General features: G+C 37.0%; 1 protein-coding gene and 3 pseudogenes across 1 annotated transcript; all 4 read right to left on the reverse strand.

Moving 5' to 3' along the window:
- Positions 1 to 591: 591 nt before the first annotated feature.
- LOC107633640 (L-type lectin-domain containing receptor kinase IX.1 pseudogene) lies at positions 592 to 2,556 on the reverse strand (annotated as a pseudogene).
- A 1,219-nt stretch (positions 2,557 to 3,775) lies between these two features.
- Positions 3,776 to 5,669, reverse strand: LOC107633639 (L-type lectin-domain containing receptor kinase IX.1 pseudogene; annotated as a pseudogene).
- A 1,221-nt stretch (positions 5,670 to 6,890) lies between these two features.
- LOC107633638 (L-type lectin-domain containing receptor kinase IX.1 pseudogene) lies at positions 6,891 to 8,900 on the reverse strand (annotated as a pseudogene).
- A 1,137-nt stretch (positions 8,901 to 10,037) lies between these two features.
- LOC107634642 (oligopeptide transporter 4-like) lies at positions 10,038 to 13,735 on the reverse strand. Its single transcript, XM_088509456.1, has 3 exons — positions 13,119 to 13,735; positions 10,909 to 11,911; positions 10,038 to 10,839 (listed from the first exon to the last, which is right to left on the reverse strand). Exons 1-3 carry the CDS (start codon positions 13,733 to 13,735, stop codon positions 10,225 to 10,227), a joined length of 2,235 nt encoding a protein of 744 aa, XP_088365582.1. The 3' UTR covers positions 10,038 to 10,224.
- Positions 13,736 to 14,620: the final 885 nt, after the last annotated feature.

Genomic DNA, 14,620 nt, shown 5'->3' on the forward strand with positions numbered 1-14,620 from the left:
TTAACTTGGTAAACTTGCTCCATTTTTTATGAAATTTTAGTATGTTATTCCTGGTGTAGAGATGAACATTAGGATATAACTTGCTAGCTATATTGTCTTCTCTTTTGCCTGATTTGAGATACCCACTTAGTGGAGGGTTTATGTTGATTCCATCACTTTTGATGATGTATTTTGTTGATTGTTGAGATGCCCTAGTGTCACTAGGAAGACTGTTTGTGTACCCATTATTCTGATAGTGGAAGATTTTACTGGACTAGGTCCCGTGGATTTTTGTCCCTCTTTTGGGGGTTTTCCCACGTTAAAATTCTGGTGTCTGATTATTTAATTTCTGCCATTATAATTGTTGCTTGGAGTATCTTTGGTATTGCCTATTTAATCGCATAGATTGTGGGAAAATTATTTTTGGTGCTTCTGCTGTTAGACAGGTTCTTGTTTTTTAACGTTTGTTGAGATTTTCCCAACAAATATGAATCATGTACAGAAATTGAAGTCATAAAATACACTAAGGTTAGTTAACTGCATAAGGTGAAGGTTCCAAAACTTGATAAAAATCAAAGTACTGATAACATACTAGTGATTTCCAACTAACATTTAGGTACCAGAAAACGAAGAAACAGCAGTTAAAAAGAGTTCATTTGTGGTTGAGGGGAGATAGGGTAAAAGAGGCATTCTTTCTGGAAGAATGGGTAAAGAAGCATCAAAGTTAAGCACTTTCATCACTTGCCTTACAGAGGGCCTGCATTTGCAATCTGGATGAGCACACCAAAGACCAACAACAAGCATACATTCCATTTGTTGAACATCAAATGCAACACATAGATTTGGATCTGCTGCTGCTGTGATGTTTCTCAACCCATACAGCTCCCAAACCCACTCTACCAATGAAACTTGAGTCACACGACCCTCCAATTCTATGTGGTGCATAACCTTTTTGCCACTTGCTATCTCCAACAAAACCACCCCAAAACTGTATATATCAGATTCCTTTCGAACTTTTCCTGTTTTCATGTATTCTGGTGCCATGTAACCAAGTGTGCCAGCAGTCACTGTGGTCCTTGAACCTTTCTCATGATCCACAAGCCTGGCCAATCCAAAATCCCCAAGTTTAGCATTGAAATCTGAGTCCAACATTATGTTGCTTGATTTAATGTCCCTGTGAAGCACACACTTTTCCCACCCTTCTTGCAGATATAGCAATGCCGATGCCAATCCCAAAGCTATGTTGTACCTTACTTGCCAAGACAAGAAGCCTACTCCGTGGAAAAGAAAAGAATCCAAGCTTCCATTCGGCATGTACTCATATATCAGGACGAAGTCATTCTTCTTGTGACACCAACCAGTAAGTCTCACCAAATTCCTGTGTCTCAATTGGCTAATGATCTTCACTTCAGCTGCATATTCCTTTAATCCCTGCTTTGAATCTGCAGATATCTTCTTTACAGCAGCATAAGAGTCTGTATCTTTGAAATATCCTTTATACACAGCACCAAAGCCGCCTCTTCCAAGCTTCTTCGCCTCTTGGAAGTTATCCGTCGCACACACCAATCTGTCATAGCTGATCCTCTGTGGTCCAGTGCCCGTTTGGAATTCATGATCCATCGGATCAAACGCGGATTCAGGATCTCTTTTCCCTCCCCTCCGTATCAAAATGAGGAGTAGGACTAATACCAAAACAAATAAACACAGAAAGAAACCAATCCCTATTTCTAGTGCTTTCTCCAAATGTGCCTTGTAAGGAAAGGAACCGGCCGCATTACTCGGCACATGTAAGGTTGAACTGAATGACCATGACAACAAGCTATATCCCACCGTATAATTTTTTTCTGCAACTGCAGCTGATATGCCAATAGTAACAGGATCTTGTATGAACTCATCGAGATCCAAAGGAAACGAAAATTGCTTCTTTACAGGTCCATTGAAGGAGCTTGCAGTGAAGAAAGCATCTAGACGCTTGGTTCCAGAGTTGTACTCAATACTACAATTGAACACTTTATTTCTCTCTGAAAAATCTACCAACCATGTCTCAGAGAGGCTGGAAACAACAGAATTGAGATCTAGTCCTACATGCGGGAATGGACCACTTGGATCCCATCCATTTGAGAATGTGTCAAACTCCAGAGCCACAAAAGAGTAACCACTTGGGAGGTGGTGGTAAGACTTGGCAAGGCCGAGGCCTCCGCCGTCTATATGGTCTTGGATCGGGAGTTTCGGGCTTGCTATGTAGAATGCCAAACCATCTCCAGGATAGGTGGGATCCTCTGTGAAAACAAGAAAGGAGAAGTTTGTGGTGAAGTCGTATCTTGAATTATTTACCTTAAGATGTGTTGCCTTTGTTACCACTCTTCCAAATCCTGAAGCATTCTTTTTGCTTCCTGCGAGTTCGATAACGTTAGAAGATTGTGCGTGACTAGCATCACCTTGCAGGGTTAGTTCATCAGCACAATGACCTTGGGTGAAGTTGGTGCAGTTAAAAGATAATAGACTCTCAGCATTTGCAATTACAGGAATTATTATTATAAGCAGCAATGCAACGCACTGGAAATCACAAGCAGCCATTGCTAATTAATAATTGAGAGTCCGTTTTGAAATTTGGAGCCCATGACACACTTTCATGTGTATATACACATTGGGATGGAAACGGCTAAATGTTCGGATTGAACATGATACAAGAATTAGAGATTAGAAACACGCTTAGATTTGCTCGCTAACGGAAATAAACTAGATGAGGGCAATAGCATTGTTTCCTTAATCTTCAGGAACAAAGAAATATATACTACATTCCAAAAAGAGACACACTTGCATGTTGCATCTACTCTACTATTTAATGTGTAACTTTTTTATAGTAATTTCTTGGAACTAATCATTATTGTGTTCGTGCCGCCTTTGTAGATATGGATGATTCTCTTTTTGTCTGAGAGATCGATGGTTTCATTTCAACTTTCAACAAGTATATTGCTAGATGACAGTTGACAGATAGGGGAATTTAAGTCAAAGGTAATGGCTCTAATCTTGAGTTTTTAACACCCATGAACCCTTTTAAGAGCAGAAAACGAATTCAATTAAATATTAAAATCATATTTATTTAGAATATTTTGCTTTTTTAAATATTTCTTAACTCAAAATTATTCACTATGAAAATAAAGAATATTTTAATGTTAAATTGTTTTAATAGCATTATTCATTTATTTGTATGTTAAATGCCAACGAGCTATACCTCAAATGGCATAGTCTTCCTATACTTACTTAGAGGTGGCAGATTCGAGTCTCACTCTTAACTTTGAAAAAAAAAAATAAATAGCAACTGCATCCAACTCTACTAAATATATGAAATATAGTTTTCATGATACTAATAAATATGAAAAATCTATCCATTTCTAATTAGATCAATAATCGAATATTTCATAATGTATTGTTTAACTCATTTTTAATATATATTTTATATTTTAACATATATTTTATATTAGTAGCTGATTTTAGTATATATCTAACATAGTTGATTCATTATATACTCATTATTCTATCACTATAACATGGAGTAAAGTTTTTGTAAAATCCACATTCAATCTTATAGTTACAACAAACAAGTAAATAAACATAAGAAGACGAGTTATCTAAACATTTCTCTTTAATCTATCCTAAAAGGGGGAAAAAAAATAAAAAGACAAAAACTAAAGAGATATATAGATTATAGACAGCTAAGAAGTTGTGAAGCATACACAACTTCCTAAAATTATTGTCTTGGACATCCTTCAGTTATCTATATAGCAATTCTGGATTCATATAGCAGTAAAAAAGACCTCATTTGTTGATAGAGGAAGATAGGGTGGTAGAATAGGCATCCTTTGTGGAAGAATAGGTAAAGGAGCATCAAAGTTAAGAACCTTCAACACTTGCCTTATAGAAGGCCTGCATTTGCAATCTGGATGAGCACACCAAAGACCAACAACAAGCATACATTCCATTTGTTGAACATCAAATGCAACACATAGATTTGGATCTGCTGCTGCTGTGATGCTTCTCAACCCATACAGCTCCCAAACCCACTCTACCAATGAAACTTGAGTCACACAACCCTCCATCTCTATGTGATGAATAGCCTTTTTGCCGCATGCTATCTCCAACAAAACCACCCCAAAACTGTATATATCAGATTCCTTCCCAACTTTTCCTGTTTTCATGTATTCTGGTGCTATGTAACCAAGTGTGCCAGCAGTCACTGTGGTCCTTGAACCTTTCTCATGATCCACAAGCCTGGCCAATCCAAAATCCCCAAGCTTAGCATTGAAATCTGAGTCCAACATTATGTTGCTTGATTTAATGTCCCTGTGAAGCACACATTGTTCCCACCCTTCTTGCAAATACAGCAATGCTGATGCCAATCCCAAAGCTATGCTGTACCTTACTTGCCAAGACAAGAAGCCTACGCCGTCGAAAAGACAAGAATCCAAGCTTCCATTTGGCATGTACTCATATATCAGGATGAAGTCATTCTTCTTGTGACACCAACCAGTAAGTCTAACCAAATTCCTGTGTCTCAATTGGCTGATGATCTTCACTTCAGCTGCATATTCCTTTATCCCTTGCCTTGAATCTGCTGATATCTTCTTTACAGCAGCATAAGAGTCTGTATCTTTGAAATATCCTTTATAAACACCACCAAAGCCACCTTTTCCGAGCTTCTTCGCCTCTTCAAAGTTATTTGTGGCAGACACCAATATGTTGTAACTGATCCTCTGAGGTCCAGTTTGGAATTCATGATCCATAGGATCGAGTTCATGTTTTCTTCTTCCTCTCTTGCGTATGAAATCCAAGACCAGGACCAACACTAACAAACTCAAAAACCAAGCAGTGCCAATTTCTAGTCCTTGCTTCAATTTCTCCCGTTTTCTGTTGTCATCACCAGCATTACTTGGTGTCGATAACTTTGCAATGAATGACCATGAAAGCAGTCTAAATTGAACAGTATAATTCTGTGTTGAAGCTGAAATGCCAAGAGTAACAGGATCATTTAAGTAATCAGTGAGATCCAAGTGGCTTGAAAGGTTTTTTGGTACAGGGCCATTGAAGGATCCTCCGGTGAAGTAAACGTCGAGACGCCTGCTTCCGGCGCTGTATACGACACTGCAGTTGTAAACATTGGTTATGTCTGAGAAATCTGCAGGCCATTTGCTGTGCTTGGTGGAAATCATAGAATTGACATCTATTCCCACATGTGGCTCTGGGCCTATTGGGTCCCAAGGATCTGACTTAGTGTCAAACTCCACAGCCACAAAAGAGTACTCATCTGGGTGAGGGTGACAAGGTTCCACAAGACCAAGCCCTCCACCGTTCATACCATGTTTCTTAATTGGCAGCATATGGCTTGCTATGAAGAATGCCAAACCTTCTCCATGGTAGGTCTTGTTTGAGATAACAACAAAGGTAAAGTTGGTAGTGAAGTCATATCTTTGTTCTGAATTGTTTTTCATAAGATGCATAGGCTTGGTTGTGATTCTTCCTAATCCCTTGGCATTATCTGTTTTTCCTGTGAGTTGGATATGATCAAAAGACTGTGAGTAAGTTGCATCTCCATCTGGGTTTAGTTCAGGAGATTGAGCTGGGTTGAAGTTTTTATTGAAGTTAAAAGATCGTATCTGAGCATTTGCAACATGCATTATTATTACTATTACAAGCAGCACAACAAAATGGAGATTACAATTAACCATTGTAAAGTTGTGTTAGGTAACTGAAACAGGATAAAATAAAAACAATATAAAAAATATAAGGACTTATTGGAGATAGGGAAATAAGGACAGAGACAGTGAAACACTACTTCTGGTAGATTTTTATTCTAAGACATTTTTGTTGGAGTCTGTAGCACAGTTTCCTATTTATATACACACAGCAACTAATTTAACATTGCCATTACATTGTGATGAATGTACCTCTGCTGTAAAAAAGAAATACTGTCCAGCTTCTTTGTTCGGAGACATATATGTTATAATGACAAAAATCATATACAAGCTTAGATTTTCACGGTAATGGAAATATACTAATATAAATAAGAAAACATTAGCTTAGATTTCTACAACAACTGAACTACCCTTAGTTTTTAAATTTCATTCGTAACAAATATATATAATTTTATTTGTAACTAATAGTTAGTCAGCACCTTATTTTTATACTATTAAGATTTATAATCCAGTATTTAAAATTGAAATTTAGTATTTAGGATAGAATGTTAGTCAAGTGTTGGCAAAAAATAATAAATTTTATCAGTCATGTAGTATTACTAAGTGAATTATTAAACTTATTAATAATACAGAATGAAAAAGACAAATTATTTTTTAAAAATAATTATAAACAACATACGTTTTAGCTTTTTATGAAAGTTAAGGAAACCAATTTGTAATTTTTCTCCCATGATATAAAACTGAAAGTGTTACAACATTTTTAAAAAAAGAAATTATGCGGCATCTCTCTTTGCCAAAATAATGAACTCTAACCAAATCAGTAATCAAAGTGCTGAATAGTGAATACTGATAGGGTAGCAGAAGCATCAAAACTATTTAGCATGCAGATTGCTTAGCGTTTGTGAGAGTTGAATTTGAATGTTCCACTTCTGTTAAACATGGGCAATATCCATCACAAACGGCAATATTCGGATCCTTGTCCTGTTATGACAAACTTGGCTAGCAACAATGTGCAAAAGCATTGTTCATTTGTCATTTTAGGAATAAAGAAGTCAATAAACGCTTTGTGAGATACATATATTTATTTGAATGAGCTGACTTTTTTAACTGTATTTTCTTGTTACTTAGTACCACCAGAGATACTGTGCAGTCTCTAGATAAAGACAAATTTGTGTTAGACTTTTGATCATACAAAAGATGTTAGTTAAACAACTCTCACTAGTCACCCATGCAATATTCCGTTGTGTCAATTGCAAAATGAGGTGAAATTGAACGAAAGATTGCTCTTATATCTGGAGGAAGATATGTTGGCACTGGCATCTTTTCTGGGAGAATTGGTAAAGGAGCCTCAAATTGAAGAACTTGGATGACTTGCCTCATGCATGGCCTGAATTTGTAATCTGGATGAACACACCAAAGTCCAACTCCAAGCACGCTCTCCATTTGATTCTCATCAAATTCTCCACATAGCTTTGGGTCCACTGCTTCAAGCAACTTTCCCATTCCATATAGCTCCCAGACCCACTCAACAACAGTTATTATGTCCTCCTTGTTGGAATCTAGCCCAATAATTGGTTTCTTTCCACTTGCAATCTCCAATAGCACAACTCCAAAGCTGTATATATCAGCTTCTTTGGTAGCCTTTCCTGAAGTAGCATATTCTGGTGCAATGTAGCCTCTTGTTCCTGCGATTAGCGTGGTTCTTGAACCTTTCTCATGATCCACTAGCCTTGCCAGACCGAAATCACCAAGCTTTGCATTGAAGCATGAATCCAACATTATGTTGCTTGGTTTGATGTCCCTGTGAATCACACATTGTTCCCATTCTTCTTGTAGGTAAAGCAATGCTGAAGCCAGGCTCAGAGCTATGTTGTACCTTGTTGGCCAAGTCAAGAGGCTTTTTCCGCCATATAAATGTGAATCTAAGCTTCCATTTGGCATGAACTCATATATGAGGAGTAGATCATTCTTCCTGTGGCACCAACCTATGAGTTGTACTAGATTTCTATGTCTCAGTTGGCTAATGATCTTCACTTCAGTTGCATATTCCTTTATCCCTTGGCTAGACTCTCTTGAAATCTTCTTGATGGCAACATTGGTGTTTGAGTTCTTCAGATAACCTTTGTACACGCTGCCAAAACCACCTTGACCAAGCTTATTCGGATCTGAAAATTTGTTAGTTGCACTTCGAAGTTCATTGTAGCCAAACCTCTTTGGTCCAGAGCCTTTTTGGAATTCATCATCCATGGTCAGATCAAAAGTTAAGTCCTCTTTTTTCCCTCTACTTTTCTTCCACAATATTAAAGCGCAAACTAACAAACTAAGAATCAAGGCTGCACCAATTCCAATCCCCACCAACAGTCTTAACTTGTTCCCCTTTTCAGAATCAGGACTAGGAGTTGGTGATGCTGCCGGTGCTGTCATCGGATTTCTGACATTCTCAAGAATATCCAAACTTGAACTGAATGACCAAGACTTGAGAGTATTCACCTCAAACAACCTCCCTGTAGCAGCAGAGAAGCCAACAATAACGTGCTCCGGCAAGTGGTCTCTCAGATCAACCTTGTATGAGACATAATCCTCTGATGAAGAATTATCAGTGTACTGAGTGAACGAAACGCTTAAATTAAGAGTGGTTGAATTGTACTTAATGCTACAATTATATACTCTCCATTTCATAATATCCACCAACCATGTCTTACTTATATTAGATTTCATGGAGTTGAAATTCAAGCCTACATGATTACCTTGAGGGTCCCATGGATTGTGGAAGGTGTCAAACTCCAAGGCGACGAATGAATGCTGAGTTGAATTCAGTACTCTGTTGCCATCTACAAGGCCAAGGCCACCACCTTGTGTAACATGATGCAGAAGTGGGAGATTTGGATCAGCCAAGAAGAAAGCCATTCCATCTCCATAACTAGACTTTTGTGAGTAAATAACAAAGGAAAATGTGGTAATGAAGTCAGTGAGCTGACCAGAATTCTTGTCCCAAAGCTGAATCAGTGATTTGCTGGTGACACGGCCAACGCTGTAGTTGTTGTTTTGGTCCATGCTGTTCAAGGTGATTTGGATAGCTTCTCTTACAACAGCAGCATCTTCTTCTACATTAACATCACCATCCTTAAAGCTTGTGAAGTTAAATGAAAGTGGGTTTGCAAAAGGGGCCATTTGGAGAAAGAAAATTATCGACAGGAGAGATGGTACATGAATATGCCATGAAGCCATCTGAAAGTGAGAAATATCAGTTCAATTTTCGATATATGAAGGGGGAGGACAAGCCAATCTTAAAGCTTGGAAGTGATGTCATTCCATACTCATTATTGCATTGTATATCTTTGTTTTGGATTTTCTGTTTGTCAGGAACGGCCTTCACTAACTAGTAACTACAACAATTTTGTTCTTTAAGATATGGATATTTCTTTTAACTCCAGTTTCAATTTTTTTATCTTTTTCCTGCCGTTTAAAACTATCATACCGGTGTACGTGTGAATACCTAACTTGCTGGAATTTACTCTCCAGCTCTTATTGAAAATAATTTGCAAAACTCAAGTTATAGTTCATGCCGGCAGCATCATTATGATTTTAATTGTCAACCAATCATTAGTTGGGGGCATGAGTAATAAAGGATAAAAAGACAAAGCATGTCATCAAACGGTGTCGTGTAGTAGTGCGAAGCCACAGGAAATTGAATTTGGATCCTCTAAATTTTAAATTTGTATTTTAGAGGATAAATTTATTCTTGGTTCCACCTATAAAATAAATAGTGAGAGATCACACTTTACTCTCTAAAGTAAAATTCAAACTTTAGAGAATTCAAATCCCAGGAAATTAGGGTGACCCTCGTAATTAATTTCAAAGCTTAGAATTTAGAAAGATGGTGGTGGGGGCAATCATTGGCGTTTGATTCTCTATTAGACTTCCATCTTCTATTCCTTTATTTTGTATCCAAATCAAAATAAATTACATACAAAATGTTTAAAAACCAGTTTTGGATGGGAGTCGTGAGAAGCTGGTATTAGTATTAGTTGGGATCTTAATTGGTTATCATACCATGGACGAATTTAAAAGATGCGTGATTATTGCATTTTTGTTGTCTTGTTTTCATTGCCTTTCAATGCACACTCGAGTGCCGAATAGAAGGACGATTGAGATCAAGACAAAGCTTTCAATTTGCAAATAAGGACAAGTTTCTGCTGTTTTTGCAGATGCTATTTATTTTTCTTTCGGAATCACATTTGTTTAGTAGCTTTTCACCATAGGTAGGTGGTCCATTTTTATGTCAAGGTAATAAAACCAGTTTAAACAATCGACACACTGTTAATAATGGCAATAATATTCCGCCTCCTCATATGTTGCCAATTTCCAGCTTTCTAACCATTAACATTCGGCCACTATTTATTTAATATATACATCTTTAGTTGTGTCCGCAATAATATTAGAGCCGCACAATATAACAAGATCAGAGTTAAAAAACATCATCCATAATTTAAATAGAAACTATGCAAACTAAAAATGGAAGCTGAGAGGGTGATTTGTTTGAGTGATGAAATTAAAAGACAGGGCAACCATCAACGATTATGCCCTTAGCAGTGGGACAAGTTGCCAAGTCACAGTGCTCCCCACCAGTTCCCCACCAATCCAATTTCCTATTCTCCATGTTGAGAGCAAAGTAAAGCAGCACAGTCATAAAGGCAACCCCAGCATCAAGCGCTGCTGATAGAACATAGTTGTACCTCTGCCACCACTTCTTCCTGTAACGGAACACAAAGAAGTTGAACACCGTTCCAACAAAAACCCATGCATTGTAGTTCACTGGCGTGGCTGGTGGCATCATCCCCGTTGCCCCAAGGAGAACTGGGAGGTTGATCAAGGGAATCCATGACTGCTTGGGGAATGCCTTGTGCAATAACCAAACTATGACGGGGCCAATTGCACCTCCAAGGAAGAACCAATTCATTGCAAAGTATTCTGCTTTGGAACCGAATATCTTCTTAGGTCCAACTAGACCCCAAATAACTGATGCATCAAAGAAAACCTTGTCACCGGGACATGTCCAGGGACTGTCTTTGGGAAGTAGATCCTTGTGACATATGTTCTCAACAGAAGTTAGCAACCACCATGCCACACCAATGTTGATGGTTCCAGCAAGAACTGTTCCAATGAACTGTACAGAGTTTTCACAAGTCAATGAATATACAACAAAAAAGAAAAGAAATAGTGTATGCATACATACCTGAACTAAGAACATTGATCTCGGAGGGATTTTCATGTAGTGGCCAAGCTTGAAATCACTAAGGAAGGAGACTGCTTGAGACATGCTTATGTAACCGTATGTTTTGAAGCACACATTTGCTATTGGTCTTCCGGGGTAAATGAGTCCAAAGATATACTCAGTAATGATATTCAACCCGGGTGTCTGGTTTGTGGTGGCAGTAATGATGCTGATTGGGAGAGTAAAAGCAAAGGCTAAGGCACATGCAAACACAAGTCCCCACCAGGGCATCTGAACCTGTTCTTTCCCTAAGATGCATAGTAAAAGAGAAGCCACAAGCGTTACCAACAGCATCACATAAAACCACCAAGATGGTATGTCTTTGTATTTCTTCATCAGTTTCGTGTGGATATCTTCTTTGCCTTTGCTTGAAGCACGATACCGCTCCATAATCTCCGTTCCGTAGAAGCAAATGACATGGGTAATGGTGGCGGCAATGGTGGCAAATCCAAAACCGTAAGTAAGAGAAAAGAAGACGCTAAGATGAATTGGACCCGTCTTGAGATACTTTTCAACATCCAATTCAAATTTGTTATTTACAATGGAGCGTATATCGTATTCTTGGCCCTGTGCTGTGAACAAGGAGGAGGAGAAAATGGGGAACTTATTTGCACCATACACGTTGAAGCCCCAATAAGCAATAGGGATGACGGCATAGACGATTAATGCATAGCCCACAAAGACGTTGACAATGGCGAAGAATGGTGAAACAAGAGGGCTGAACAAGAAGGAGGCAACGGCGGACCAGTCGAGAGTGAGGGCTCCCAAACCCAAACCGTTCATGCCTGAGCCAATCTGTTGAGCGGTGACTGACTTGGAGAACACCCAGCAGAGCCATGAAATGCTTGTGAGGGTCTGGAACAAGTATCCAGGGAGCACGGCCCATGAGAAGCTGCAGAGTAGAGCAATGAAGAAGAACTTTGCCCTTGAAATTCTGCGCCCATCTTCTTTCTCATGCAGAGCTCTGCGTTAGTTTAATCATGTGTCAGTAACCACAACATCACAATATCACGTTGGGCAAACTCCTTTTATTGCATTCAAATATAATAATATCATAATATATGATTAAATATTTGTATAAATTCTGTTTATAATGTTAAGTGTATAGAAATTAAATTTATCTATAAAAAATTATATACTAACTCATAGTTTGAGTACTTTTCTATATACACACTAATTCATATAAAAAATGTGTACTTTTATGAATTAGTAGTAGATGACTATCCAAATATATGATCCTAAAATATCTTTTTTTTTTTCCAAATAAATGTAGCATATGTTTATATATATGTGACTATTATTATTATTATCTATAAAAGAAAATTTATAATTGAGAAATATTACACACATAAATTAAACCAAATTTAACTAAGTTGAATAATAAAATTTAGGTGAGTGAGAGTGAAAAAAATCATTTTTGTTAATTAAAACCAAGTTAATTAAACTTAATTGACAAAAAAAATTATTGTAGCATTATTTTTATAATTTTAATTTCATATTATTTTAAAATATATCATGTTAATTTTTAAAACTTATATTTGTTATTATTTTATTCTTTTCTTGTTTATATATATAGGAATCACTTAAATAAATTCTTAAAAAATTATTGAAAGTTCCAGCTTATCCGCCTAATTACCCTCTTACTTTTAAAATTTTCAATCATATCCATTCTCGCAATAAATACCAAAAGATAATTATATTTGATGAATTTATTTTCTATAATACAGGAACAGATATTTTTATTTCAATTAATTTAATTAATTTATTTATATTTTATAAGAGCAATGCTAGGGAACCAGCAACATTTGTGATTGGTAGCCATCAACTAGCCATCAATGATGATTTGATGGTATGAGATTGGTGTGAGATTTCATCCGATAGCTCACCTTTCTCTGCTGGTTACGTGCTGGCCAAAATGCAATAAAATTGCTGCCCCCTAGACTTTTCCATTTTATAATATTATGAGTTGAAACCAATATTATTTCATTAAAAACCAGTCAAAGCTATCACATAATAAAAATTGCTATATTATTTGAATAAATTCAAATTTCAGTGTTAATGAAAATGTACCAGTACAGTGAAGAGTAGAGGAGTTTAGGGTTTTGGATTGGAAAGAAAGTATAATCCATTAATGCTAGTTAAGAGAAATTGTGAATGAAAGAGATAGGTACCGGAAAAGAGAGACTTGGACAAGGTTGCCGGGCCACCACATATGGGCTGGCTCCACCACGTACCTCCTCAGCAACCCTGCCCAACCGTATCCTAACACCTGAGTAGTGATGATCAGCAGCCATGCAACCATGAACGAGATCGACCTTCCGTAGAAGGCCTTGATGATGTTCACGATCCCCACCGCATATGGCGACCCCGACCCGAAGGCGGTGCCGGCGTTCGCAAATATGGTAATCAGCACGTGCTCCTTCATGTTGAAAGGTCCCGGATTCAAGGAGAATTTCTTTGACCCTATCCCGAACTTCGTGGTGGGGAGGACTCTGGCCATGAATCGCCCTATCGGCAGTGTGGCCACCTGCACCGTGATCTGCGTAATGACGAGGGGCTCCGCCCTGTAGGCGAAGAACTGGTTCAGGAAGGAGAGGAGGCAGCAAGAGATAATCCCCAGGAACCACATACGGAAGGTCCAAACGGGTTGGGTTGGATCGTCCGTGTTGGCCACAGTGAGTCTCACTTCCTCAATCGGAGAAACTTCTTCTTCATCTTGTTTCAGTTCCTTGTCTGATTTCGCCATCTCTGGATCTGTGTTGACGTTCTTCATGGTCTCTGAAGCCATAATGTGTGTCACTCCTTCTGATTTGAACTGCGCTGAAGGAGTGTATAAGATGTATACTTAGGTACAGTTTGTTTGAGGTAAGGAGACAGACATTGGGAGACTAAGACATAGTATCATATTTGTTGGCTCAAAGATTAGTACTAAAATTTAAAATTTTTGTCTTTGTCCCTAAAATTTTAATATTTCAGTACCTCCAAAAAGTAGGGACACAGGGACTGAAATTTGTAAAGACGAAGATTTAAATTTTAATAACATTTTATACCTAAAATACCCATATTTCAATTAATTAATTCTAATTTTATCTTTTGTGCAAATTAAATTAGAGTTTTATTCTTGTTTTAATTTCTTTCTCTCACTTTGCACTAAATATAATATTAAAATTTATTTCGGTCTCTGTCTTACTCTCTATCTCTCAGTCTCAGTCTTTTGATATCTATCTGTCTACCAAACGCTACCTTACATATATACGAGAGATATGCTAACAAAGTCAATAATGGATCGTATTTCAGCCTTTCAGGTACACTAACAAAAATTATATCTAATTAATTTAAATTTTAAATTTTAAAATTAAAATTAATTTTTTTATTTTAAATTATTGTTTAAGTTAGTTAAAAAAAACGTTATTCTTTATACTTTCTCTTATTAAAATTTATTTGACTTTGATCTCGTTGAGATAAAAACAGATTAGATTAAGTTGTTATCATTCTTTTATCAACAAAAGAAAAGATAACCATCCACTTAGACATTTTACTAATTTGGATCATAATTATCTATATATATCATTCAATTATGTTATGTATATATAAATAATTAATTATATATTTAAATATAAAATATATATTAAAAATAAATTAAATAATATATATTTATAATTAAATAATAATT

Source organism: Arachis ipaensis, chromosome B3 (genome assembly GCF_059453495.1).
Source record: "Arachis ipaensis isolate K30076 ecotype BB chromosome B3, ASM5945349v1, whole genome shotgun sequence".
NCBI lineage: Eukaryota > Viridiplantae > Streptophyta > Magnoliopsida > Fabales > Fabaceae > Arachis > Arachis ipaensis.